General features: G+C 37.3%; 2 protein-coding genes, 1 long non-coding RNA gene and 1 other non-coding gene across 4 annotated transcripts; 2 read left to right on the forward strand and 2 right to left on the reverse strand.

The window, feature by feature from the left end:
- The first annotated feature begins 6 nt into the window (after window positions 1-6).
- LOC108852640 (uncharacterized) lies at window positions 7-1,340 on the forward strand. Its single transcript, XR_001949562.2, has 3 exons — window positions 7-381; window positions 600-641; window positions 834-1,340. It is a non-coding gene; the product is annotated as an uncharacterized LOC108852640 (long non-coding RNA).
- Window positions 1,341-6,265: 4,925 nt separating this feature from the next.
- Window positions 6,266-6,991, reverse strand: LOC108853110 (pectinesterase inhibitor 1). The gene has a single exon (XM_018626569.2). The coding sequence runs from the start codon at window positions 6,951-6,953 to the stop codon at window positions 6,420-6,422; it is 534 nt and encodes a 177-aa protein (XP_018482071.2). The 5' UTR covers window positions 6,954-6,991; the 3' UTR covers window positions 6,266-6,419.
- Window positions 6,992-10,360: 3,369 nt separating this feature from the next.
- LOC108835797 (ATP-dependent DNA helicase 2 subunit KU80) lies at window positions 10,361-13,832 on the forward strand. Its single transcript, XM_018609017.2, has 12 exons — window positions 10,361-10,509; window positions 10,693-10,785; window positions 10,899-10,950; window positions 11,051-11,182; window positions 11,262-11,665; window positions 11,736-12,022; window positions 12,105-12,300; window positions 12,377-12,583; window positions 12,668-12,835; window positions 12,906-13,196; window positions 13,278-13,408; window positions 13,499-13,832. Exons 1-12 carry the CDS (start codon window positions 10,495-10,497, stop codon window positions 13,560-13,562), a joined length of 2,040 nt encoding a protein of 679 aa, XP_018464519.2. The 5' UTR covers window positions 10,361-10,494; the 3' UTR covers window positions 13,563-13,832.
- Window positions 13,833-21,352: 7,520 nt separating this feature from the next.
- On the reverse strand, window positions 21,353-21,459 carry LOC130499330 (small nucleolar RNA R71). The gene has a single exon (XR_008938208.1). It is a non-coding gene; the product is annotated as a small nucleolar RNA R71 (small nucleolar RNA).
- Between the last annotated feature and the right edge of the window lie 6,294 nt (window positions 21,460-27,753).

Raw genomic sequence — 27,753 nt, forward strand, 5'->3', positions numbered from 1 at the left:
AGAAATCTCGCAAATATTTATGACGAAACAGTTTCTGGTGGTGAGAAGAAGCGCATAGGTCACTGTCTTCGATCAAGTCGTATTAGGGTTAGAGGTTAGAGACGACAGCAACCGGAAGGACATCGCAGGAGCCCAATGATTTAATGAACCGGACACATGTCAGCGTTACAGGAGTTGAGTTTCCAGCCTGGCGTCTACGTGGATAGGCTCAGGAGAGAGCAAACTCTATTTTATATACATAGATGAGAGATTCAGTGTTGACCACAGGATGAATAATGGTTGAGAGATTGAAGACGCTGAGAATCTCGTCTTGTAGAAAGATGGATCCTTGTCCTGGACCCAAGAAGTTGCTCCGGCTCTCAAGAGTTTACAACTCACAAGGTTTGTTCACATCTTCCTTAGTGTGTCTTACTTCTTCTTTGAGTCATGCAACAAGAAGGATATAGTTAATCAGAGGCTGTATATCTACTAAATGTCTTTGTTCTCTTAAGCTATATTGATTGTCAAGTTCTTAGTTCTAATGTCCACACAATGTATTGTGTCTTTCTTTCACGGGATGCTATTTCTAAGTAAGTACTGACAAGATTGCTCTGTTTTAGGCAGCACCTACTCTGTCTTACCAATTAGCGACTGTGTCTTGGGTAAGTTCCTTGATCTTTCGTTCAGATACAAGTTGTATATGGAGTATGACTCTTAAACTCTCCTCGTTAATAGTTTGGATCGTATATGCCGATTGTCTGAAGGGTGTGGTGAAATCTTATTCAAACGATGATATCTCTATGAGTAACTTGCAATCACTTTGACTTTAATGGTACAGAATTTGTTTTGGTTAGGTAAAGAGGAATGGTGATTAGAGCCAACAAGCATATGGATTTTCTGACACTTGTAACTAAGTGGTGTTGAAGATGAGGAAGTAAGCAACATAATAAAAGATGACAATGTAATTGGTAAAGGATGCTTGTGAGAACCGTGAGATACACTCATGGAAGCTTCTTACTCTGGTTTGAATATATTAGTCTCATAAGAGGAGGCATTGACAATCAAAGCAGCATGGAAATCGTGGTACTTTGATTAGGCATTGTTAACTTCACAATATGGCTCGTGCTAGCCAGTAATTATATTATCTTCTTTAAGTAAAGTTTTTGGTTTTGTGCTGGCGTAGGTTTGGTCTTTTTGGTTTTATATATGTTTTGTTTTTTGCTGTTGACCTGTGTTTGGTCTTTTGGTTATATATATAATGATTATGTTATTTAGTTATGTTAATGTAAAAATTTATTGTTAAATGTTTTTGGTTCAAGACAAGTCATGTGCATTGTGGGCAATGGCAGTTTTTGTGTGTTTTTATTCGTATTTAGAATGCCTAAAATTTTAATAGATTAGATGTTTTATAATGTTTTACGAGATTGAAACAAGTTTGTACTAATAAGATACTAGGTAATTACTATGTACCAAAAAATATTTTAATACGAGATAATTCTCCCATTGATTTTTTTTTTTTCATGTTAAGAGCTGTCACAATGTGAGATACTAGGTAATTACTAGTATGTACCAAAAATATAGTAAAACCTTTTTTGGATGCTTGACGTTTGATGATGCTATCCAATCCATTAATATTTGTGTTGCAGGTCTGGACTATTAAAATATTAGGTATTACTATGTGTTAAAACCAAAAACTAGAACTGCTAGGTTTGGTAGATATTACCAAGAGGACAAAAAACTTCTCTAAAACGTGTTAAAATTTCAACAATAAGAAACTTGTCTAAAACGTGTCAAAAATTTCAACAAAAAATATGTCTAAAATATGTTTTTTTTTGATCGAATCTAAAATATGTTAAAAACACATGTTTGAATATTTACACTTAGTATTACTCAAGGCACTAATAAGATTTTATTTCTTCATAGTAATGTTTTTGCAAATTACAACAATTTTTAGTAGTACCACATCGACAAATCAAATTTATTAATAATACCAACCAATTTAGACAGTTTTAGATTGTATATAACACATTGGCAATAAAAAAAATTCAAAAATATGTATAATTAATAATTAACCTTATTATGGTCTTCTCATAAGACTTAGTATGGAAGTATAAGGATGTTTTTTTATAGAAATGAGAAGCTTCTATAACTTTGAGAAATCAAAAGTATTTTATGTTTAATTTGACAACAAACACATATATGGATATATAATCACGTAATATATGAGATACATCTTCTAAAAATAAATAATAAGACAAAAATAAAGGTTTTTAAAAACATGCACAATACATAGTAATTCAAGGTATATTAAAGTAATTCAATGTAATTCACAGTAATACCTGTTCATATTACACATAGTAGTACAAGGTAGTTCCTAATAGTTCTTTGATATCTTAATTGCGCAAATGCCTCTGTGGTTGAAAACATGTCTTTTGATATTACTACAAAGTAACTAATCTGTAGCATCCTATCTACCTTAATTTTCCTGCATATATTCTCAACTGAAGCATGTTCATTTTCTCCCGAGATCCATCTTATCTCAGCCGCATCCTTGATGTAAATTCCCACTTAGTCAAAACATATGATTGTAATATAAGAGACCACAGATTTCTCTGAAAATATATAATTATTATTGGTTAACAATTTAAAGAATCTAAACTGTTCAAGAATTTTGATACATAGCTGATCCAGTAATATACTAGTAATACACGTTTCTCTTTATTAGTACTAGTATTTTTTTAGAAATTTTCATTTTCATCGATTCAACCCTTTTAATCAACTACGAAGGTGTTATACAACCAACAATATTGTCTTCCACCATTGTACTTTATTATTTGATCCAAACAGTGTAAAATAAGCAGATATACACAAAATAGTCCATAAACATCAATTCCATATTTGTTTTATACCAATATACCCATAAACAAAAAATATAATATATTTATATATTTTTGTGTCATAAAATGTAATTTTGATATTTTCACAAAGATTAAAAAATGATGAAAGTTCTTTCATGCTCTTAATAAATACATTTATTTAATCTTAAATTTTTAAGACAAAACAAATTATTTATAAAGTCAAATCAAAGAATTTTTTAAATAATATTATACTGAAAGTAAATATAACTGAATTAGAATTATAAATGATACTCTTTATATAACAAGAGAATGTTTCAAAATTACTTTCTACGAAACAAATGGAATATTATTTTATAAGTCATATATATTTTTAATCTAATTAAAACTAAAAATAATAAAATATATGAAATACATTATATTAAATTTTAGGCTTTTATGTAAAGAGATAAATGTTTAATCTATAAAAATATTTGTAAAATTTATTTTTGAATTTAATTAGTGATTAAAATATAATTAAATAATTTAATTTATTTTTATTTATTTTATTATATATAAAGTATTATCTAAAGATAAACAAAATTTGGAAGTGAAAAAATGGAAATAAATTTTATTTATATTAATCCATCAACAATAATTTAAAATGTTTTTCAAAAAAAGTTACTAGAAAAGAATATTGATCGGTAAAGGAGAATAATATGGTGAAAAATAGGAACTGCAAATAAATATATATCTAATTATGAGAGGTGAGATCTGTGTGAGATTAAATAATAGAGTAAAGTGGGGTCCGTGAAATGATTTAATAAATAACTAAATCAGTTCTTATAAAAATGATGAAAGTGCTTTCATGCTCTTAATAAATACATAAATTAATATTAAATTTTAAAACAAATAAAATTATTTTTAAAATCAAATCAAAGAATTTTTTTAATAATATTATACTCAAAATAAATTTAACTGAATTGGAATTTATAAAATGATACTCTTTATATAACAGAAAATGTTTTAAAATTATTTTCTATGAAACAAAAGGAATATTATTTTATATAATATATATATTTTATGTATTCTTAATCTAACTAAAGCTATAAATAGTAAAATATATGAAATACATTATTATAATTTTAGGCTTTTATGTAAAAGAGATAAATTTTTAATTTATAAAGTATTTGTTAAATTTAGTTTTGAATTTAATTAGTGATTAAATATATTAGATAATTTATTTTATTTTATTATATATAAAAGTATTATCTAAAGATAAATTTATTTTTGAATTTAATTAGTGACTAAAATATAATTAAATATTTTATTTTATTATATATAAACTATTATCTAAAGATAAACGAAAATTTGGAAGTGAAAAAAAATTGAGATAACTTTTATTTATATTAATCATCAACAAATTATTTAAATGTTTTCTAAAAAAAGTTACTAGAAAAGAATATTGATCGGTAAAAGAGAAAAATATGGTGAAAAATAGGGACTGAAAATAAATATATATTTAATTATGAGATGTGAGATCTGTGTGGGATTAAAATAATAGAGTAAAATGGGGTCCGCGAACTGATTTAATAAATAAAGAAAGGAAAAAATATGTGGGGTCAGCAATCTTGAGAGAAACTAATATAAAAAGAAAGGGTAATTAATATAAAAACAATCAAGATGGTTGATACTCATAATATGGATGAGTATTGATGACTTCTCGAAGATTGTCTCTTATCTATCAAGAAAATATAATTGTGTTAGATGAGATGCAAGCAATTCTCCTAAGAAAAAACTAAGTACATCAAGGATACTTTGTCGTTGGAAAAGTCGACAATTGCAACAAGGTCTAAAAATCAGGATCTTAAGATCTCTAGGGTTTCATATGATGACGGTGAAGGATATTATGCTAGAGGGAAGACTAAGAAAAAGATCATGTGAGGAATGATAAGCTTAAGTCTAGATCATGCTAAAGGTCTAGGATGATGTGCTGGTTCTGCAAGAAGCAAAGACACATTAAAAGAGATATGCATACAAGAAGAAGTACGGCAGAAAAAAATGTTGAAGCAGCTGTCGTAATAAATCTTAAATCAAAGGTTAATGCACTTTAGTATAATAAGTTGTATCTTGATAAGTGGGTGATTGATTCCGAATGCTTTTACCACATGACGTCTAGGAGGGATTGGTTTCACACGTTTCAAGAGTTGGATTAAAAAAATACTTCTTGGTAATGACTACACAGCATATGAATGTTCTTTCAAGACACTCACGAAGTATATTTTGGAATTAAGAAGGAGCTTGATATCTACTGAAACCTTGGACGTATTAGGCTTTGAGCATAGTAGGAGACATGAGAAGACTAAGTTTTACAAGTATGGTAAACTTTAACACTATTTTTGCAATATCTTTGAATCAGGTAAATATTTTCTATATTCTTCTGTTTTCATATATGTCTCTTAATAATATGTCTGAAGTATATTTACACAGTTGCCTTCTGGAGCCTACAAGAGAAGAAGTTTATGAGTTATTAAAAGCAATAAATGAGGAACTCATTGCTCTGGAAACAACTAACATACTCCAGACAAACATGCCATCAGATGTAAATGGATATAAAAGTAAAGGTTAACGCATATGAGAATTTAGAAAGATATTAAGATCATTTGGTGGCTAAAATATATACACAACATGAGTGTAATATATTTTGTTGACACCTTCTTTCATGTGGTGAAAATAACTAAAACACTCTTTTAGTTTTGTATGCAACAAAGTATTGGAATTTAACCCAACTTAACATCTCCAATTTATTGGTATAGTTTTGTCGGTTATTTGTTTGTTACATAAATCACAATCAGCTCATACTATAAGAGCTGATTTCTTCTATGATGAATAACATAAAATTTTTGTTACACAACGTCGTTTTCTTCACAAACAGTGGTGGTGAAGATGTTGTAAGTCGAATATGGGCTACTGAGGTAATTCAATGTTTTTAAGTGACCCATTTTGTATAACCTTTTAATTTAAATTAAGAAAAGCAATATATCCATACATAATATGAATTCCAAAAATTCATGATCAGTTATGTACCGATTTAACATTTCAAGTTAATAGCATTTTGATGTCATTGTTGCTAGACTAAACATTATGTTGCTAGACTAAATGTTATGTCCCGACCTGATCTTCTCATTTACAATTTGTATTCAGCAGTTCGTTGACGACCTTCTAATTCGTATAATCTCTGAGTTATCCCTTCTATTTAATCAAAAGTTTTCGAATTCGACATCATTAGTCCAGTGTCAACATTAAAGATGATGTTTTCACTCATTGGAACCAAAACTAAATCCTAGTCTATTCTTAATCTTGGCTCATCACTTTAAGTTATTATTTAGTTATAGTTAATTTTTATGCTAAGATGGGTCTGTATTGGTATAAGCTAAGCTTGGACGAAATGATGAAATGATGAAATGAATTTCATTAAAAAGGAAAAGAAATACTGAAATGAAATGCGTGAGATTACTTTCTTTTAATATTTTATTATAATAATTTAAGTGTCATCTTACCAACACTATAATTTAATCAGTGCAAACACATGATGATTGTTCAGAATTAAGATCTACGTGGTAACATGTTAGAGATAACAAGAGCAATACCACAAAGCTTCTTGATTCCCTTACTGTTATTCACAACAGAAGTATCTACAGATCTCAATCTCTTCACATTATCTAGACATGTATCAGCTCCATCCAATGCAGCTGAAACTTTGATGTTCATCCCGAAGCCATCCCCGGAAGCCAAATTCTCAAAAGCTTCATCGAGGTTTTCCATGGTGTTCTCGTATTCATCCATGCATGATCTGTAAGCTAATTTGGATCGTGGGTCAACTCCTCCATCGATAATAGATTGAAGTCTTTTGAATGTTTGTGTTGCTCTTGCTTGTGTGGCATCAAGTGTGGTTTTTGCCAAGGCTTGAATATTAGGAGATGCGGATTTCGAATTGAGGAATTTAAGACAGAAAGCTCGGTCCAAAGTTTTGTCACAGATTGTGCTCATCTCTGAGCTTGTGATTGCATATGAGGAACCAATCAAGAGAAGCAACATGAGAGAAGACAAGAAAGCATTGTTCCTGAGATTCGCAGCCATTCTTGTTTCTCTACTTTCTATTTTTTTCCTAGTTTATGATAGGAAACAATAACCGAGACAATGAGTATGTATATATAGATTGATTAACGTGCAACACATTAGGCAAAACAAAAGTCAAGAATAGAAGTTGATATGAGCGATCAGGAAATCTTTTGCCATTGTTAGAAAAATACAGATATAGTAAACAGTTATGCAAAACTTATTTATAACTTAGCTTTATGCACAATAAGAAGTATCTCCCAAAATATCTATTATTGCTCTTTAACAAATTAAAACTGTCTATGATATATTATTATTATCATATGTATGTGCTCATCATGCTTGGGATTAATAATTAGGCATATGAACTCTGAGATAGACAATTAGACTTAGATAAAAAAAATTATTCAATTTTATGGGCTCTATTTAAGTTTTATATATTTTTCGGCTCGAATTCGATTAATAATACTTCAATTTGGATATATTTTGTAACTCTATTAAACACATATTCTGTATTCGGATTCATTTTGGATTCAGTTAATAGTGTTCAGATTGACTGTTTAGAGAGATCAGCTCAAAATAAACATGAAACTCAATACAAGTTACTTTTTAGATTTCAAGAACTTATTTTGGTACTAAATCGGATTTAGAATATTTACTTTCTTGTTTCTTGTTTTTCTCTAGTTTTCTATGTTTTAAAAAGGTATCATTCTGCTTCGGGTCAGATTCAGATAATAGCTAATCTCAAACTATTGTTCAACATGATCCGTTCATGTATTTTTACAAACGGAATCAGGTGTGGATCCAGTTTTTTTTGTTTAATGGTTAATTCAGATCTCGGGTTCAATTACTAACTAGAGTTTGGTCCATTTTTTTTCATATTTGTATTCATAGAATATATGATTGATAATATTACTGTCTAAAATTGATTGGACCACATTTCAATTTTCTAGTTATAAAAAAATTGAATCAGACTCGTAACATTAAAACCATGCCATTTTTGTAAATGTTGGCCTTACTTTTTGATGTGTACAAAGTGTACGCTGTTATATCTAAAACAACAAATTTTCTCATAGCCATTTTAAAGGCTGTTTTTTTGTAAAGATAATTTAAAGGCTATTTTTTCTCTCTGAGATATGGAAATGTTATCGTTGAAATCAAAAGGTTGTAATTTCACCACTACTTAGATTAAGGTTGTACATCATTTTTCATGTTTCCGAACATGCGTCTGAGTGAAGGTTAAGGTTTTCAATTTCAAATTTTTGCACGATTTTAATTAGGCATGTTATTGGTCTCTTTTTCAGATTTTATAAACTGTTTATCATATCTATTGTGTTTCCCCTTTTTAAAAACCTTGTATGTTAATTATATGTAAATGTAAGCACTGATATTTAGTTTTCTAAATTCTCCATTGTCGTCAATGTGTCTGGAAACTCATTTTGTCGAGATATATATTACGTGTTGTGAGCAAAATCGATGCAACAGAGATTTGGAGAAGATGAAGTTTGTTAAGAAAATTTATATTTTTTGTTAACTTTACCGTTTACAGACTAAGCTGTTTATATATATATATATATATTACATATGTAATAAATCGGAACACTGAACAAGAAAAAGGAAACTAATTCAGCTTAACCAAAACCCCGGTATACACTCCAATAACATACAGGGAAAATTGAAAAAAAAAATACTTTGAATTTTTGTTTGTCCCAATAGGACTTTTGATATTTTGGTCATTTCGGACATGTTTTACCCTTCTGTTATAAAAAAATAATAAAATAAATTTTAAAAATATAAAGATATGAAATCAATTGTAAGCTTCAATATAACTATTTATACATTTAATTATTTTTAAAAAATTATTGGAACCGTATTTTATTTAATTTTCTAGCTGGGGTCAGAATACTCATTCTGGCCATCCACCTAATCTAGAAATCACTTACTAAATATTATATGTTGATATATCCAGGGTATATAATCCAAACAAAAATTTCTTTGTATATTCTATCAAGGCTTGAATTCGTTAGACTATATTCTAGCTAGATAACGTTAGTCTATCTACAATTTTATTACATCTTATGGCCAAAACTATGTTCTTTTGTTTCATAGTTTTATTTATAGGATGTAGATTTTGTATAAATTTAAACTGATGACTCATTAATGAAAATTATAGAAACATAATAACTATTTAACTTTTTATATATGTTGGCTAATTTTTATTTTGGATTTATATTAATATCTAACTGATGTAAGAGATTTTCATGTTCTCATGAGTTTTAGTCTGTAGATTTTATTTTATTTCTCATATTTCTATTAAAAGTTGTTTTGTATATGCTTTTTCCGAAAGGTGTTTTATCAGATCGAACTCTATATTATTTGGGATTTCTCAATACAAATATCATCATTCACTTAGGACACCGTGACCGGTAGATAAAGTGATCATTACCCAAAAGTAAAATATATTACACCATTATTTATACATACTTTTCGTTATAAAATTTAAGAACCAAGAAAATGTGGATCGGTAATCTTACTTTTGATGAGGGTTTAGTGAAAACATTAGCCATTTACTTCTAATATGTCCAATATAACATGAGACATACTGAATATTTTATTGTCTTTTATTTTTATGACTGTCAATAAAATTTTCGGCTATATGTTGCAAAAAAAAATATTAAATTGTTTTCACCAAAATAAAATGAGAATAATTTCTTCTGGTAATATATAAGAAAAATAAATAAATGTAGTGCATAAAACAATTCTAAAATTTTTAAGAGAAATTTCCTAGGATAGCTCTTTTTAGTTTGTCTTCACAAAAATATCACTTAAAGAGGAAAAATGATCAAAAGAAATTTTATTAAAGGGTAAAATATGCATTTATACTATTTGGGTTAAATAATCCAAATTTAGGGTTTAAAGTTAAGAGTTGGGTTTTGGGTATAGGTTTCAAATTTCAGAAAAAAAAAATTTTAAACAAAAAGGGATTATTTTGATCATTTTATTTTTAGTGCTATTTTTATGACAAAACTTAAAAATGGTTATTTGGGAGAATTGGCCATTTTTTGAACATTCTGAAGGTTTTTTATGCAGTAAATAGTATACTATATTAACAAACACCTACATAAATGAGTGTTCAATTTATTATATTAATGTTGTTGAAAATTTTAACAATAATTTTGTGAATTATTAATATGTGTAAAATAATTATGTCCGTATATAGGGGCTAAATATCTAGTTTTATATTATATCAAAAAGAAATCATCTATAAATCTAAATATATTATAGTTACTATTAAAAATATATAAAAATTTGATTCAGTCCCGATATTGAAACTTGAAAATAAAGAAATTTCAATCCAGTCCGAATTTGATGGATCCAAGATAGAACGGAACTAAGCTCAAATTAGGCGGTTATAGGCCTCAAATATTTCAGCCCAATGGACATATCTCGTTTTCAGTCTATCTCAGTTTCTTCTTAGAGTTTCACCCAAAAAAGAAAATTGTCGTCTTCTTCGACTCTTCTTCGTCTTCTTCACCTCCATTTTCAAAGCAACAGGTTTTCAATGGCGCGTAATCGGGTAGGAACTTCTCTCGATTCTTAACTATGTTTCTTCAGAATCAATCCATGAAATATCTACTTGGCCAGCTCATGTTTTTTTTATACATTAATTAAAACCTTTTTCAAATCAAAATCGCTTGCTTCCTTGGTGTCCTTTAGAGTTTTAATAACGAAAGCTGTGTGTGTTTGTTGTTGGAAACAGGAGGGTTTGGTTTTGTTGGTGGATGTAGGCCCGGCCATGCATAGTGTACTCCCTGATGTTGAAAAGACATGTTCTTTGCTTATGCAAAAGAAGGTGAAATATGATTCCTTCTTCTCATTTCACTCTCAAATTATTTATTACTCTTTTTTTTTTTTGTGTTAGGGAGGGTTCTAACAAAGCTTATTGTATTTGTTCTGTTGTTTCAGTTGATTTACAACAAGTTTGATGAAGTTGGAATCATTGTCTTTGGAACTCAAGGTCCCTCTCTTATCTTTACTAATTAGGAAGTTGATTTGGCTCTTTCTAGGAGCATTATTAACTATTACCGATTGCTGTCTCATGGGATCTCTGTCTGCAGAAACCGAAAATGAGCTTGCTAGAGACATAGGTGGATATGACAACATTTGGGTTTTAAGGAACATCAAAGTTGTTGATGAACTCGTGATTGATCGTGTAAAGCAGCTCCCTCGAGGAACTGTAGCTGGCGACTGTATCCTACTTACTATACCCAACTTATTGTTTTTTTCTTTTAGTTTAGAGTCTCAACTTGGTTCTTTAACTGGCTTTAGTTCTTGATGCTTTGATTGTTGGGATGGATATGCTTATAAAGACGTACGGTGCTGGACAAAGAGGGAAAAAACGGTTGTGTCTCATCACAAATGCAGCTTCTCCTACCAAAGATCCATTTGAAGGGACCAAAGATGAGCAAGTCAGTACCATTGCTGCCAAAATGGCTGCAGAGGGTATAAAGATGGAGAGCATTGTTATGAAAGCTGATCCTAGCGTTGATGTTGATGAGAAGATAATAGAAGAGAATGATCATTTGTTGAGTTTGCTCTCAAACAACGCCATTGCGAAAACAGTGTATGTTGAGAGTCCACTCTCACTCCTAGGCGCTTTAAAGACGCGGAGAGTTGCTCCTGTTACTCTGTTCAGAGGCGACCTTGAGATTAACCCATCAATGAAGATCAAGGTAAGTCCACTTAACTAGTATATAACAATTAGCTGATAATGTTTTGATTTTGGACTTTTGGATATTGCAGGTGTGGGTTTATAAGAAAGTGGCTGAAGAGAGACTTCCCTCGCTAAAAATGTACTCTGACAAGGCGCCACCTAGTGACAAGTTTGCTAAACATGAAGTGAAGATCGATTACGATTACAAAGTTAACGAAGAAACTAGTGAGGCTCTTGCTCCAGAAGAAAGGATCAAGGGCTTTCGCTATGGACCTCATGTCATTCCTATCTCGCCGGATGAGATGGAAACACTCAAGTTCAAAACTGAAAAGGGCATGAAGCTTCTTGGATTCACTGATGCATCAAACATTCTCAGGTAAGACATATATTAAATGGTTGTCTGTAAAACCCTTTGGTCATTTTCATTTAAGAGAATGCTAATTTATGTTTTTCAACAGACATTACTACATGAAAGACGTGAACATTGTTGTTCCGGACCCGAGCAAAGAAAAATCTGTGATTGCAGTCTCTGCCATTGCAAGAGAGATGAAGCAATCAAACAAGGTGGCAATCGTACGTTGTGTCTGGAGAAACGGACAAGGGAATGTAGTTGTTGGAGTCCTCACTCCAAATGTGTCTGAACGAGATGACACAGTAAGTTAAAAAACACTTACAAAACTTGAATATAAGCTACCTTGATGATCGATTTTTACTCTCTTTTTTTTGGCAGCCTGATTCTTTCTACTTCAACGTGCTGCCATTTGCCGAGGATATCCGCGAGTTTCCGTTTCCTTCTTTCAGTAGATTACCTGCGTCCTGGAAGCCTGATGAGCAACAGCAAGCAGTGGCTGATAACTTGGTTAAGATGCTTGACCTTGCACCTTCTCCTAAAGAGGAAGTGTTAAAGCCTGAACTTACTCCTAACCCAGTTCTGCAGGTAAAAACCATTCCTTTTTCTTTTCTGCTTCTGACTATTTTGTTGTATTCGAATGCGTTCTGATGCAAGATTATGTATTATCAGCGCTTTTATGAATACCTTGAGCTGAAATCAAGATCAACGGATGCTGCTTTACCTCCAATGGATGAAGCTTTCAAGAGAATCATGGAGCAGGATCCAGAACTCTCTTCCAACACCAAATCGATAATGGATACGTTTCGTGGAAGTTTTGAAGTGAAGGAGAACCCAAAGGTTTGTTTTGTTCACCAGCTTTCAGCAAATAACATGAATTATCTATCATTCACATGACTTTTAATTGTAGTTGAGAAAGGCTTCTAAGAGAATGTTGAGGGATAAGCCATCTGGTTCAGATGATGAAGACAATCGCATGATTACTTATAATGCCAATGAGAACAATGTTGACACAGTGGGAGATGCAAACCCGGTTCAAGATTTTGAAGCTATGATATCCCGTAGAGATGGCAATGATTGGGTCAATAAAGCAATCAGTGAGATGAAGAAACGAGTAGTGAAGCTCGTGGAAGATAGTAGTACCACTGATAAAGCATTGGAATGTTTGCTCGCTTTACGTAAAGCCTGCGTCTTGGAACAGGTCTCATCTCCTATCTCATTTATCTTTACATATGTGTTTAAACTCAGTGTAATGGATTCGTTCTTATGTATATGTGTTCAGGAGCCGAAGCAGTTCAATGAGTTCTTGAATCATCTACACGAGTTATGCCAGGAAAGGAAGTTGTCTCATTTTCTTGAACATTTCACGTCCAAGAAGATCACGTTGATTCCCAAATCAGAAGCAGCAGACAGGTTTTGTAGACATGATCTTCTATTTGGTTATTTGTGGTTATCGACTTAAAACTGTTTCTGAATCTTGGTTGGTCTGTTGGTTTTAAGCAGTGATGTGGTGGACGAGAAGGCTGGGGATTTCACTGTCAAAGAAGAGCCAAATCTCGAGAGCTAACAAAGGTCTTCACTACAGTCTCTCTTATGGCCTTGTGACCATATTTTCCAAAACGATGATGGTTTTCTTGTCCGACTTTGTGTTGCCTGTTAAAGACTCAGCGCCCAGTTTGTTATCGCGATCATTGCTAATTTTAGAAACGATCTTATTGTAAATGGTTCGGACTTTAGTTTTTTGTTGGGTGAAAACAGTATTGAAATCGTTATTTTCAACCCAATACCACTCACAAGCTTATCATAAAAACCCAATGACGTTTTTCTTTAGTGTTAATTGATACGGTAGCAACACAGAGAGGAAGGTGATACGAGTCCTCGATTATTTTCTCTCTCCTTGCAAAACGCTCTCTGCCTCCGACTCCCCAAAAAGTTTTTACCCAGCGGTTAATTATGGTTTGTCTCCCTCCAACCAGCGGTTTCTTTCTTTTTTCAGTTCGCTGACTTTCTGAACCAAACCTGCAAACCCACCTACCCTGTTTTTCTTTTTTCTTTTAGACTTTTTTGAATTTGTTCTTTTGCTGTACTGAGCTCCGTTTTGAGATCTACGCCAGCGCAGGCCAAAGGCCGGCATGGTTCCGATGATACTTGCAACTGTCACAGGTATGATGGCTCCTGAAGGCCAGCAGGAGTACCTCTACTGAACGGAGAACCTAGAGTTGACTGAGATTACTCCTCTAGAAAGAACCATGTTCTCGGCAAGATCTACTCAGTTACTATTTTCGCAAAGTGCCTTTGTTTTTTCTCTCGTAACAGCATCAGTGCAACGAAACGGAAGTCTCCTACCAACGTCAACTCCAGTCCTCCAACGTCGCTCTTTACTTGACTACAACGGTCATAAACTGCAAGAATCTCCCAGCAAAAACTCCTAACGACATCAGTACCAGAAATCTGACGGCTGCAACTGCAAGAATCTACTCTCGATATCTTCTGACGACATCAGTTTCAGTTCTCCGACGAAGCACTTTACTTGACTGCTACGGCTACAACTATAAGAAGCTATTCTCTCTGTTATCCTATTGACTATGAGGAGATACACAGCGGAAGAGAAGGGTAAGGGTGTGGTATCCAAGGACTCTGACAGACCTCGCTTCTGGATAAGAGCACCGGACTTTGACCCCTCGGAGCTGATAAAAGACAACTTGCTTACTCTGGTAGGAAGACTAACAAACCCTAAAGAGCAAAAGATGAACCTAGTACTACCATCTCTTCCCAAAAAATGGAACCTTGTTGGAAGAACTGAAGGGTCCGACCTTGGAAATGATGTATTCCAATTCCGCTTTGAAGATGAGGCTGACCTTCAAATGGTTCTGCGCAACCAGTCTTACCACTATGGTAGATGGATGTTGCTCATTCAGAGATGGGAACCAGTCATATCTGCATCCTTTCCCTCTCAGATACCTTTTTGGATAAACCTAAAAGGGATTCCTTTGCACTACTGGCACGAGAAGGTGGTGAGCAACATTGGACGAGAAATTGGTCAACTAGATGCCTATGAAGTTACCAAGTCATCAGCACGAGTTAGAGTTACTATCGATGGGCTCAAACCCCTAATCATGGAACCAGTACTCGATTTTGATTCAGGGGAAGAAAGTGATATCTACTTGGAGTATGAGAATCTTGGCAACCATTGCTCCTACTGCTATCGTCTGACACACCTACAATCTCAATGTCCCGACAAGCCACATGAGATTACTACCAGGAGAACCCAAACACAATTACCTTCGCCAGCAAGAAACGACGCTGAGCTGCGACAGACTTCTCTAATGGTCCCTACTCAACATGAGAACAAATCGCAGTCTAACTTCCGAGAACGATTAGACCGCCACGGGAAGCCATTTGGAGAAAGAGTCTCTGTTTTAGCGAACAGAGTCCAAGGACCCAGGAACAAGATAGTACCTTACTTTACGTATGTAAGGTCCAACAGAGATGAGATGATTTATCGGCCGAAAAATACTCCTTCACAGCACAACAACTCGCCTCCACTACCACGACAGAGGGATCAACAGAAATCTCCTCAAGGAAGGACTGCTGCAACAGATCATCCTGAAGCTGGAGTGTGGAGAAGCAAGACTCCTCCAACTACGGTAACTGCAAGTGAACCCACTGCCCTCGAACACCGCCACCAAGTCCACTTGAGCGAAACCTTGATGCAACAGACTTCCATCATGGACAACTTCCAACGGCGCAGGAGGTTCTGAATGAAATAAACGAAGCAACACTTCGATACACTAACGTTGATGATCCTATAGAAAGAGCAGCAAGACAACAAAGAGTACTACAGAGTGAAATCGATGGATCAGTAGAGCAGACAGTGGAACACATCATTCAGCACTCTGCAGCTTCATTAGGAATCCCAGTGGATTCTATTCTCCAGCCTCATTCTTTAAGCGATGCAGCACAAGAGGTGGTGGAAACTTCCCAAGAGACCACTGCCCCAAAGCGTAGAGGTAGACACCACGAGCACGAGCGACTCGTACGATCCAACTAAGTCCCCGTGTCTTTGTGGGAACATCATTGAGAAAACGTAACCTAACACAAGTGGGTACGTCTCCCGGAACCTCCAAACAGGCTATGGCTAGAACTGCAGGATCGTCTTCTCAAGACCCTAAGTTGCAGAATACTTCAGGTACAAAGGGGAAGTCAGGAACTCCGGGCAACAAACGACCTCGGTTGGATTTTCCCGAGGATCTTCCCCCTCTTCCTTAGTAACTTTTAGCTGGAACTGTTTCGGTTTGGAGAACACTGAAACAGTCCATCGTATCAGGGAGATCCACAAGCAATTCTCTCCTGATATTTTTTTTACTAGAAACAAAGAACGCCAGTGTATTTGTTGAAAAAGAGCTTGAGTTTCTGAATCAATACAATCATTTTCTTGTTCCTCCCGAGAGACCAAGTAGTGGTGGTCTGGCTCTCTACTGGAAAAATGATTTAAATCTCAACATACTCAGCTCAAACCGGAATATAATCGATACAGAGATATCTCACAAAGGGATAGCCTTCTTCGGTTCCTTTATCTATGGGGAACCAGACGCCTCCAAACGTGCCACAGTATGGCATCAGATACGTCATATTGCTGATGTTAGAGATGCCCCTTGGTTCCTCACGGGTGATTTCAACGAGATCATAAACAACACCAAGAAAGAGGGGGGTCCATTACGTGCTGAAGGCACTTTTGCAGCATTCCGTAACCTTCTAGCACACTGTGATCTGTTCGATCTTAAACACTCGGGCAACCCGCTCTCTTGGCGAGGAAAAAGACGTAAGCACCTAGTGTTCTGTAGACTGGATAGAACTATGGTCAACAGCCTCTGGTCGGAGAAGTTCCCAACTGCTAGAAGCCATTACATGGAGTATAATGGGTCCGATCATCGTCCACTTATCTCCATCTTTGACTCTACCCGCAAGAAAAGCAGTAGATCTTCCGGTATGATAGACGTTTAAGAGATAATCAAGAGGTCAAAGAGATTATCTCCAAGATTTGGAACTCAGCAGAGCATCTTCATTCCGAACAACGACTAGCAACAATTAGATCAGCCCTGGTGAAATGGAGTCGCCCAGCATCGCAACAGCAAGGAAAACATAGAGAAACTCAAGAAGGCTCTAGATGATGCTCTTACCAGTCTGATTGGGGATGAGGAACTAATCTTCCGTCTGAGCAAGAAACTCTTAACTGCCTACAAGGCGGAGGAAGAGTTTTGGCGCCAGCGGAGTCGAATTATGTGGCTAGCATCGGGGGATACAAATTCCAAGTTCTTTCACGCGGTTTCTACAGGGAAGAAAGCTCGCAACCGCATCTCAGTCTTAGAGGATACAGAAGGGAATATTTTTACGATGAGGAATCTATCTCAGCTCAGATTGCTACATACTATGGGGAGCTCTTCAAATCAACCTCTCTTCCCGCCTCATGTGAAGAAAATGAGAGGATCATCAACGAGACAATAAAGCCGTGTATCACGCCGGAAACTAACTCCCTTCTTATAGCAGAACCGACGGACACAGAAATACGTGAAGCTCTGTTGTCTATCCATCCGGACAAGGCTCCGGGTCCGGATGGCTTCTCGGCCTGTTTCTTCCAATCGAACTGGGAAACAGTGGGTCACGCCATCTGCAAGGAGGTCCGGGATTTCTTTAGAACAGGATTGCTGCAACAGAACATGAATCATACATACGTCAGGCTCATCCCAAAGATCTCTGGACCAAAATGTGTCTCCGACTACAGGCCTATTGCTCTATGCAATGTCACTTATAAACTGATATCCAAGATCCTCTCCCTTAGGCTTAAACCTGTACTTCAGTGTATCATCGGGGAAACTCAGTCAGCTTTCATCGCAGATCGTGCTATCTCGGACAACGTTCTCATCACACACGAGCTACTACATTATCTGAAGATCTCAGAAGCAAAGATAAATTGTTCCATGGCAGTGAAAACAGATATGAGCGAGGCGTATGATCGCTTGGAGTGGGATTTTATCAAGCTAGTCTTTGATCGGCTTGGATTCGATGCTGTGTGGACAAGTTGGATTTTGACGTGTGTGTCGTTGGTTACTTACTCATACCTACTAGAAGATTCGGCTCATGGCAATGTGATTCCATCACGAGGGATCCGGCAAGGTGATCCCCTCTCCCTGTATATCTTTATACTATGTGGAGAGGTACTCTCGGGTCTCTGCCGTCAAGTGGAAGCCAGTGGACATATGTCGGGGCTTAGAGTGGCTACTTCTTCCCCGAGAGTGAACCACCTTCTTTTTGCAGACGACACGATGTTCTTTCTCAACACAGACATCGGAAGTGTCTCAACGCTAGGTGGGATTCTGCGCAAGTACGAGATTGCGTCTGGCCAAATGATCAACACAACCAAATCTTCCATCTCCTTTTCCTCGAAAACCCCGCAGGAGACACGTCTATGTGTTCACTCTCAACTCGGGATCGAGAAAGAAGGTGGAGTTGGTAAATATCTTGGTCTGCCGGAACATTTTGGGCGACGGAAAAAAGATCTTTTCACCAACATTGTTGAGCACATCCGCCAACGGGCAGCTAGTTGGTCTTCTCGACAATTATCACCAGCAGGGAAACTAGTCATGCTAAAGTCTGTCCTATCAGCTGTTCCAACATATGCTATGACTTGTTTCCAACTGCCGGTGAGTCTTTGTAAGCGAATCCAATCTGTGCTTACAAGATTTTGGTGGGATTCATGTGAGGATAAGAAAGGGATGTGTTGGGTTTAGAGATATCCAAGTGTTCAACACAGCGCTACTAGCCAAGCAAGCTTGGCATATTGTCACCAAACCGGAGAGCTTACTATCGCGGGTTCTGGTAGGAAAATACTGCAGGAACTCTTCCTTCTTAACAGTGAGATTACCAAAAGAATGCTCGCATGGTTGGCGAAGTATACTAGCAGGAAGAGACCTCTTGATACTTAAGCTGGGTTCGGTTATAGGTGATGGAGAATCAATAAGGGTTTGGAACGATCCCTGGCTGAGTACAGCTACTCCCAAGAGACCATATGGACCATCGCCGGAGAGATATCAGGATCATAGAGTTGCAGACCTTCTAACTCGAGAGACTAAAGAATGGAACAGAGAGCTTATTGAGAAGATACTCCCAAATTTGGTCGACGAGATCCTTGATATCTTGCATATTTACATGTTTTTAGCCTTCATATCTTGTGCATTTTGATCATATAGCTTAGAGCTCAGTGTCTATAGGATCCATATTGCATACATATGTCCCTATCAGGTGTTGGAGCATACTATGAGATGATATGAAGTGTTTGAGAGCTTAAAAATCCAAAGGAGATGAAGAATGATGTTCAACTAAGCAAGTACTCTTTTAGACACGACTGGACCGGATTGCCTCGACCGGGATGGTGATGCCGGGCGTGTGGGCGAGGACCGGACAGACCAGACCGCCATCACCAACACGGGCGTGAAGGGTGAGACCGGACTGCCTCGACCGGAATGGTGAAGCCGGGCGTGTGGGCGAGGACCGGACTGCGTGGACCGCCATGACGAACCCGGGCGTGGATGATGAGACCGGAGTGCAGGACCGGAATGTGCAACCCGGGCGTGAGGCAGCTTGGGTGAGAGAGTGGTCAAGGCTGGTTTTCTCAAACCGGTCCGGTTCGACCCAATTCGACTTTGGGTCATTTTAAACACTATTTTGAGGTTCTAATTAGCCTTATCCAAGGGGCACTCTAGTCTTTTATCCTATGTATCTTTCTTTACCCTAAACCTAAGTATAAATACTTTGTAATCTCCATTTTGGAGAGATTATCTTATTTTCTCTTAAGAATCACAAAACCTCTTTTGGGTGAAAGTTCTTCCCTTTTGTTCTTGTGTTCTTGAGTGTTTATAATTTCATTTCTTTCTTTCTTAAACATGATTAAGCTTGGAAACCTCATGGGTTCAAGAGTAATCATGGTGATTAGTGAGTAGATCCACTTTTGGATTCATGGGTTAGGGAGATTAAGGGTGATTAGGCTTGATCTAAGGTGTTTAAGTGTAGATCCTTCTTAATCCTTGCTAGTAGAGTACTTTTAATGCTTCTTTAGGGTTGGCCTCCTTAAAGTTGAGTTCTAGACATTTCCCACCCACAAGGTGTTTGATGAAATGTTTGACCCAACTCTCCTAAGCTTTTAACATACTCTACCAAAGAGATTTGTTGTTAAAGGTGTTAAGATGGCTATTAGGCTTATTGTTAATGATTGCTCCCTAAACATTCAACCTAAGAGATTAGATGCTTGAGTTTTGGAAGCAAATGAGCATTCATTTAGAGATAAAGTTTGCTTAGTCTTGTGTCTAGGCCTAAGGTAGATAGATTGATTGAAAGCTAGCACCTTAGTTGGAGTTTGATCACCCAAAGTCATATTCCCTTATCCCATGAGTCCTCTCATTCTCATAATCAAAGAAAGTCTTTTGATTTGTTGCATTTTATTCCTATTTTAGTATAATCTCTCATCTCATCTTGATAGCATTTAGCTTAAGCATGGTCTTGCATTCCTAGTGCTTCGCATTCTCTTAGAATTGGATTGACATCCTTTATACTTCAACATTTGAATAGGATCTTAGCAAAATCCTGTTATCAAATTGGCGCCGTTGCCAACTTCTAAGTTGATTGTGACATTGAGATTTAGTCATTTGCTTGAGACTAAATCATTTTTATTTTCTATTGTGATATTGCTTCTTGCCTTCTTTCTTTCTTTGACTTTTCAGGTGTATGAACTTGAGGAGCAGAGGTTCATCAAGCCTTGTTTCCATTGTTGCAGACATTTCTGCACTTGAGAGGGATATTGTAAAAAGGAGAAGGGAAGAAGAGCAACAGGCTCACATTCAGAGGTTGGATTTTGATATGGAGAACCTGCCTCAAGATAGAGCTGCTGAAGATGGTCAAGGAGCTGCCAACCTTGGACCAAGACATCCACAGCGCCAAGCTAGAGCAATTGGTGCCCATGATCAGCCTAACATCCATGGAAATAGGGCTGGCATTAGAGCACCAGCTGTGGAGAACAACAACTTTGAGATCAAGTCAAGCTTGATCAACATGATCCAAAGCAACAAGTACCATGGGCTAGCTTTGGAAGATCCTCTAGATCACTTGGACAACTTTGATCGATTGTGTGGCACCATCAAGATTAATGGTGTTTCTGAAGATGCATTAAAGCTTAGGCTGTTTCCATTCTCTTTGGGAGATAAAGCTCACACATGGGAGAAGGGTCTCTCAAGAGATAGCATCCGGACATGGGATGAGTGCAAAGAAGCCTTCCTCACCAAGTTCTTCTCTAACTCAAGAACTGCAAAGCTTAGGAATGAGATTTCAGGATTTCAACAAAAGAATCTTGAAGGTTTTAGTGAAGCATGGGAACGATTCAACAGCTACATTGCTCAGTGTCCTCATCATGGTTTCAGCAAGGAGAGCTTGCTTAGCACTTTCTACAGGGGAGTTCTCCCATCTTGCAGAAACAGGCTTGACACAGCTAGCAATGGTTTCTTCCTGGGCAGAACTGAGCAGGATGCAGAGGAGCTGGTGGAGAACATGGCAAAGAGTGACTCAGTTTACAATGAGGAGTATGATAGAGCCAGCAGAGGTGAGGATCAGCAGACAAAGAAGGATATCAAATCCTTGCAAGACAAGTTGGACTTGGTTCTTTCAAACCAATCCAAGAAGGAGCAGGTTAGCTTTGTTGGTGATCCTAGTCAAGAGGTTCCTCCTAAGGTGAATGAGGTTGATGGTTTGGAAGGGCAAGAGGAGCTTTGCTTCATCAACAACAATGGTACTTGGTACAGGAAGGAACCTAACTTTCAGTACAACAAATACCAGCCTAGGCAAAACACACCTCCTGGTTTTGGGAACAACAACAATCAGTCCACTCAAGCTCAAGGAAACTCTTCTCAAGCTACAGCTCCTGACTCAAGTATGGAGTCAATGTTCAAGCAGATAATGGATGCTCAGTCTAGATTAGCAAAAGACATTGGCCATGAGTTCCAAACCGTGCACTCCAAGATTGATACTAGCTATACCGAGCTAAACAACAAGTTCCTACTACTTGCCACTCGCTTCAACGCTTTGGAGAGCCAGGTCGCCTCTATGCCATCATCTTCCAAGAGCCCAATGGGATTACTACCAGGGAAACCAGATAAGAGTCCCAAGGAGTCTTGCAATGTTGTCATCTCTACTACTTCTTCAAAGATTGAGCTCAGTGATCATGGGAAAGAGGTGGATGAGATTGAAAGACTCTTGCATGGAACAGAGATTGTAGCAACAGCTGAAGCATATATGGTGGATAAGGCTATGGAAAGGGTTCAGGTACAAGCTGAAAGGAAAGTTGAAGCAACAACTCTGCAGAGAGCTGAGCCTAAGGCTGAGAAACAAGTTGAGAGGAGAGCTGACAACAAGCTGAAAGAGGTTAAGCTAGAAGAAGCCACTGAGGTTGAGCTGTCACCATATGAGGTCCCACTCCCATTTCCACAAAGGGTCCTCACCAAAGCTCAGAAGAAGGTTATCTCCAAGTTCAGGAAGGACCTAAGTGATGTTGGCGTCAACCTTCCAGAGATCTCGGGTATGCGTGAGGCTCATGTCCAAATGATGCTCATCCAGGACATTCTCACTCACAAAGAAGAAGTAGCAGAGCTCCTGAACATCTCTACACTACAGCTTGACCCACCAGTCCCTCCAAAGTCTCTTCCTAAGCTTGGACACCAAGGGATGTTCACTTTACCTTGCTCCCTTGGTCAGCTCATTCTTAAAGATGCTCTTGTTGATTCTGGTGCTAGTGTGAATGTAATCTCAATGGAGATGGTGAAGAGTATAGGGATTGAGAGTATGGAACCAGACAAGTCTTCACTACAGTTTGGGGATTCCTCTTCTACAACCCCACTTGGTATCATTAAAGACTTCCCTTTGAAGATTGGAGCATGCACCATTCCCATTGACCTCACTGTCCTTAGCATGGCGACTGGGAAGAGAGTTCCTTTGGTCTTGGGCACACCTTTCCTCACAACAGTTGGAGCTTGCATTGACTTTCCCAACAAGAAGGTCACTCTTATGAATGTGAACAAAGCTGTCTCCTACCCATTACAACCTCCATTGGATGCTAGCTATTGTGGGACAATCACTTTTGGACAAGAAGCTGATAAGAAGCCCCAAGATGAAGTTGTTGCTTGTGAGACAAAAGGTCTCAATGGAGAGACTTCTAAAGAGTTGTGTGTTGAGCACTTGGAAAATGCTAAAAAGGAGGGGATGAGTGGAACCTCAAAGGCCACTCATGGCAAGAAGAAGATGCTGCAAGAACCTCATCCTCCACCTCTTGATATGCTCCCACACACTCTCACTCTCCATCCAATGAAGCTCAAGGATGGTGTCGTTGAGTACAAGCTCAGGTGTAAGGGAAAGTCAAGGCCATTCTCAAATGCAAGAGCCATCCTCAACCCTCAGCTCCAAGATGATCCAGTCAAGCTTCAAGAACTCCTCTCTCAGGTCCTCACCATCACTCTTGAAGGTGGGAAGGACCCTCCTTCTCACTAACCAAAAGAAGAAAAGTCAAGCTAGAGACTTAAAACAAGCTCACTTGGGAGGAAGTCCCATGACTATCCCTGTACATATGTCTTTTGGATTTCCATTTCAAAGACCCATGGATGAAGGAAGGCGACCAAACTCTACTCCTTGGACAGAAATGCCTCACCCCACGCTCCATAGAGGTACTCCTTCACCTTCCATTGTATATACCATTTTCATTTGCATTTAGATTTTTTTTTTTTTGGTCACCTCTCTCCACTTTTCACACAAGAGACTGTGTGAATTAAGTGTGGGGGAGGTGCAAGTTGCTGATGTTCTTGTGTTTCTTGTCATCTAGCATGCATTGTGTATAGTTATTGCATAGAAAACCCATAAAAATTTGATTTTTTTTGAAAAACACAAAAAGAAGCATTTAGTTGCATGATTTGCATTTAGGATTGAGTCTAGAAGCATTCATATAGGTTGCATTCATGCATAAGGGGATGATTTTACCTTGTAAAGATGCTCATGCTAAGTTCTCATTTTGGCAACATTTGTAATCATGACAACTAGATTTAGCATTCTCTTGATAGCTTGTAGACTTTGTGCCTTGAATTCTCTTCTCAAAACTCATTGGATTGTTTGAAACTCTCTCTTTGAAGATGCTCCTGTCTTATTTAAACTTAATGTCTCTTGCTTATGGTCTTTTGTGTGCTGAGTCATGGCTTATACACACTTGAATTGTCTTATCCTTCTTGTCCAATCTTTTTGACAATTTCAAGTGGCACTCCACACCCTGAACCCAAAGCTTTCTTTCAAGCCTTCATTGTTTGTTGAGTGAGGTCTTTTTGGAAAGCTTTGCATGTGCATAATGTTGAGAGTATCGGGGTCGACAATGCTTAGTCTCCATTCTAGCTAGATTAGACACATCTTTGTCTAGCACTTAGGATTGGGTGGTGAGTGTTGTTGATTTTACCTTTGGGAGTATGGTTTGGTTAAGAAAGAGAAGATTAGACTTTTAGAACTCTAAGGGTGATTATCTAGTCTCAAGGGATTGTAATTTGTGATCCTTAGCTCAAAGCATTAATGTCTAGGCCCCCAAAAAAAAAAAAAAAAAAAGAAATCTTAAAAAGTTAAAAAAAAAATGAAAAAAAAATGAAAAAAGGGGCTAGCAAAGTTTAGAAAGAGCTAAGTTGAATCTAAAAGTGTAAATAAAAATAAAAATCCCTTGATTGACTCCATAAAAGAAAAGAGTTCTATTTAAAGAAGTGTTTTGAGTTCTTTGGGTTATCTTGGTGAGTGATGAGAGTTGGGTTTGGGCATTTGAATTTGAAGTTTGAACTTGTATATATATGGGGAAGGGTAGAACAATGGAGATTGAGCATTGTATGCATGAGTTGATCCCTTTCTTAGATATATTATGTGCATTACCAAAGCTACTTTGTTTTGAGAGTAAACCACCCTTAAAGATTATTTTGAACTTCTTATTTCATCATTTAACAAAAGCATTTCCTTTCCAAACCAAATGACTTGGACCTTTTGACCATTTGCAAGATTTTCTATTGAGTTTGCTTAATGATTGTTAGAGAGTTGTTGGATTTGGGTTTGTGGAATCATGATGATGAGTGTAGAGATCAAAAGAGTTGAATAGGCCTACAGAAGTTAGAGAAGAATGGAAGTTTTGCTCTAGCTAGTTGTTATGATTATGCAAGATTGTTAAGATGAGAGCTAAGAAGAGCATCTTTTGGTTATGAGTCCCCTCTTTCAAACCTCTCCTCATTAGTTCTTGAAAGTTTACTTGAGGACAAGTAAAGGACTAGTGTGGGGGAGTTGATATCTTGCATATTTACATGTTTTTAGCCTTCATATCTTGTGCATTTTGATCATATAGCTTAGAGCTTAGTGTCTATAGGATCCATATTGCATACATATGTCCCTATCAGGTGTTGGAGCATACTATGAGATGATATGAAGTGTTTGAGAGCTTAAAAATCCAAAGGAGATGAAGAATGATGTTTAACTAAGCAAGTACTCTTTTAGACACGACTGGACCGGATTGCCTCGACCGGGATGGTGATGCCGGGCGTGTGGGCGAGGACTGGACAGACCAGACCGCCATCACCAACACGGGCGTGAAGGGTGAGACCGGACTGCCTCGACCGGAATGGTGAAGCTGGGCGTGTGGGCGAGGACCGGACTGCGTGGACCGCCATGACGAACCCGGGCGTGGATGATGAGACCGGAGTGCAGGACCGGAATGTGCAACCCGGGCGTGAGGCAGCTTGGGTGAGAGAGTGGTCAAGGCTGGTTTTCTCAAACCGGTCCGGTTCGACCCAATTCGACTTTGGGTCATTTTAAACACTATTTTGAGGTTCTAATTAGCCTTATCCAAGGGGCACTCTAGTCTTTTATCCTATGTATCTTTCTTTACCCTAAACCTAAGTATAAATACTTTGTAATCTCCATTTTGGAGAGATTATCTTATTTTCTCTTAAGAATCACAAACCTCTTTTGGGTGAAAGTTCTTCCCTTTTGTTCTTGTGTTCTTGAGTGTTTATAATTTCATTTCTTTCTTTCTTAAACATGATTAAGCTTGGAAACCTCATGGGTTCAAGAGTAATCATGGTGATTAGTGAGTAGATCCACTTTTGGATTCATGGGTTAGGGAGATTAAGGGTGATTAGGCTTGATCTAAGGTGTTTAAGTGTAGATCCTTCTTAATCCTTGCTAGTAGAGTACTTTTAATGCTTCTTTAGGGTTGGCCTCCTTAAAGTTGAGTTCTAGACATTTCCCACCCACAAGGTGTTTGATGAAATGTTTGACCCAACTCTCCTAAGCTTTTAACATACTCTACCAAAGAGATTTGTTGTTAAAGGTGTTAAGATGGCTATTAGGCTTATTGTTAATGATTGCTCCCTAAACATTCAACCTAAGAGATTAGATGCTTGAGTTTTGGAAGCAAATGAGCATTCATTTAGAGATAAAGTTTGCTTAGTCTTGTGTCTAGGCCTAAGGTAGATAGATTGATTGAAAGCTAGCACCTTAGTTGGAGTTTGATCACCCAAAGTCATATTCCCTTATCCCATGAGTCCTCTCATTCTCATAATCAAAGAAAGTCTTTTGATTTGTTGCATTTTATTCCTATTTTAGTATAATCTCTCATCTCATCTTGATAGCATTTAGCTTAAGCATGGTCTTGCATTCCTAGTGCTTCGCATTCTCTTAGAATTGGATTGACATCCTTTATACTTCAACATTTGAATAGGATCTTAGCAAAATCCTGTTATCAATCCTGCTGTTAAAACCGAGCATGATGGGTGGGAAAGATGGAGTAGCGTGGCTGGCGTCCAGATCAGGAAACTACTCGACGCGGTCTGGCTACTACACAGCGATGGAGAATGAACAGATTAATGAGCTAGCACAACCAGCAAGAGACTGGAAAAAGCTGATTTGGACAGGACGTACATCACCAAAGATACAACTTTTTCTTTGGAAAGCTACACAGGGAGCTCTGGCCACAGGATATAATCTACAACAGAGAGGTCTTCTGCAACACACGACATGTATCTGTTGTGGAACTCTAGAAACATAAGCCCGCACTTTTCTCCACTGCGAATATGCAAGGAAAGTTTGGTCCTCTACTCTGTTTCAGATACAATTCGAACCTGATGTATACGATGACTTCCCGACAGCCCTTAGTGCCTCTAAGACTGCGATTTGTCTCCCTCCAGTTGGGATTCAATCTGATTTATTTCCTTGGGTTTGTTGGTATATATGGACGGCTAGGAATCAACTGATCTTTGAAGGGAGGAATGTATCAGCTGAGGATACAGTGTCACAAGGCATCTTCAGAGCTCGAGAATGGTACTTGGCTCAACCGGCAACAGCACATCCGTCTCCTCCAATGAATAGACTATCCCTCTTGCCCGACCTGGCGGAGTTGATAGTTTGTTGTTCAGACGCAGCATGGAAACAAGAACTCAATCTTGCGGCTTTTGGTTGTATCTTCAAGAACAGACAAGGCACCGTAATCTACAAGGCAACCCGAGTTGAACAAAATGTCTCCTCTCCACTAATGGCCGAAGCTCTGGCTTTGCGCTGGTCTCTCATCACAGCATTATCACAAAACTTCACCCAAATCTGTTTCAAAACAGATTGTCAATCGCTCCTAGCAGCAATTCGATCACAGCTTCCTCCGGCTGATC

This window comes from Raphanus sativus, chromosome 8 (assembly GCF_000801105.2).
Source record: "Raphanus sativus cultivar WK10039 chromosome 8, ASM80110v3, whole genome shotgun sequence".
NCBI classification, from domain to species: Eukaryota; Viridiplantae; Streptophyta; class Magnoliopsida; order Brassicales; family Brassicaceae; genus Raphanus; species Raphanus sativus.

Coding starts and splice junctions, on each gene's coding strand:
- LOC108853110 (XM_018626569.2), bottom strand. CDS start 6,953: ATGGCTGCGAATCTCAGGAACAATGCTTTCTTGTCTTCTCTCATGTTG.
- LOC108835797 (XM_018609017.2), top strand. Junction 10,786..10,898: donor CTTTGCTTATGCAAAAGAAG/GTGAAATATGAT, acceptor CTGTTGTTTCAG/TTGATTTACAACAAGTTTGA. Junction 12,023..12,104: donor GATGCATCAAACATTCTCAG/GTAAGACATATA, acceptor GTTTTTCAACAG/ACATTACTACATGAAAGACG.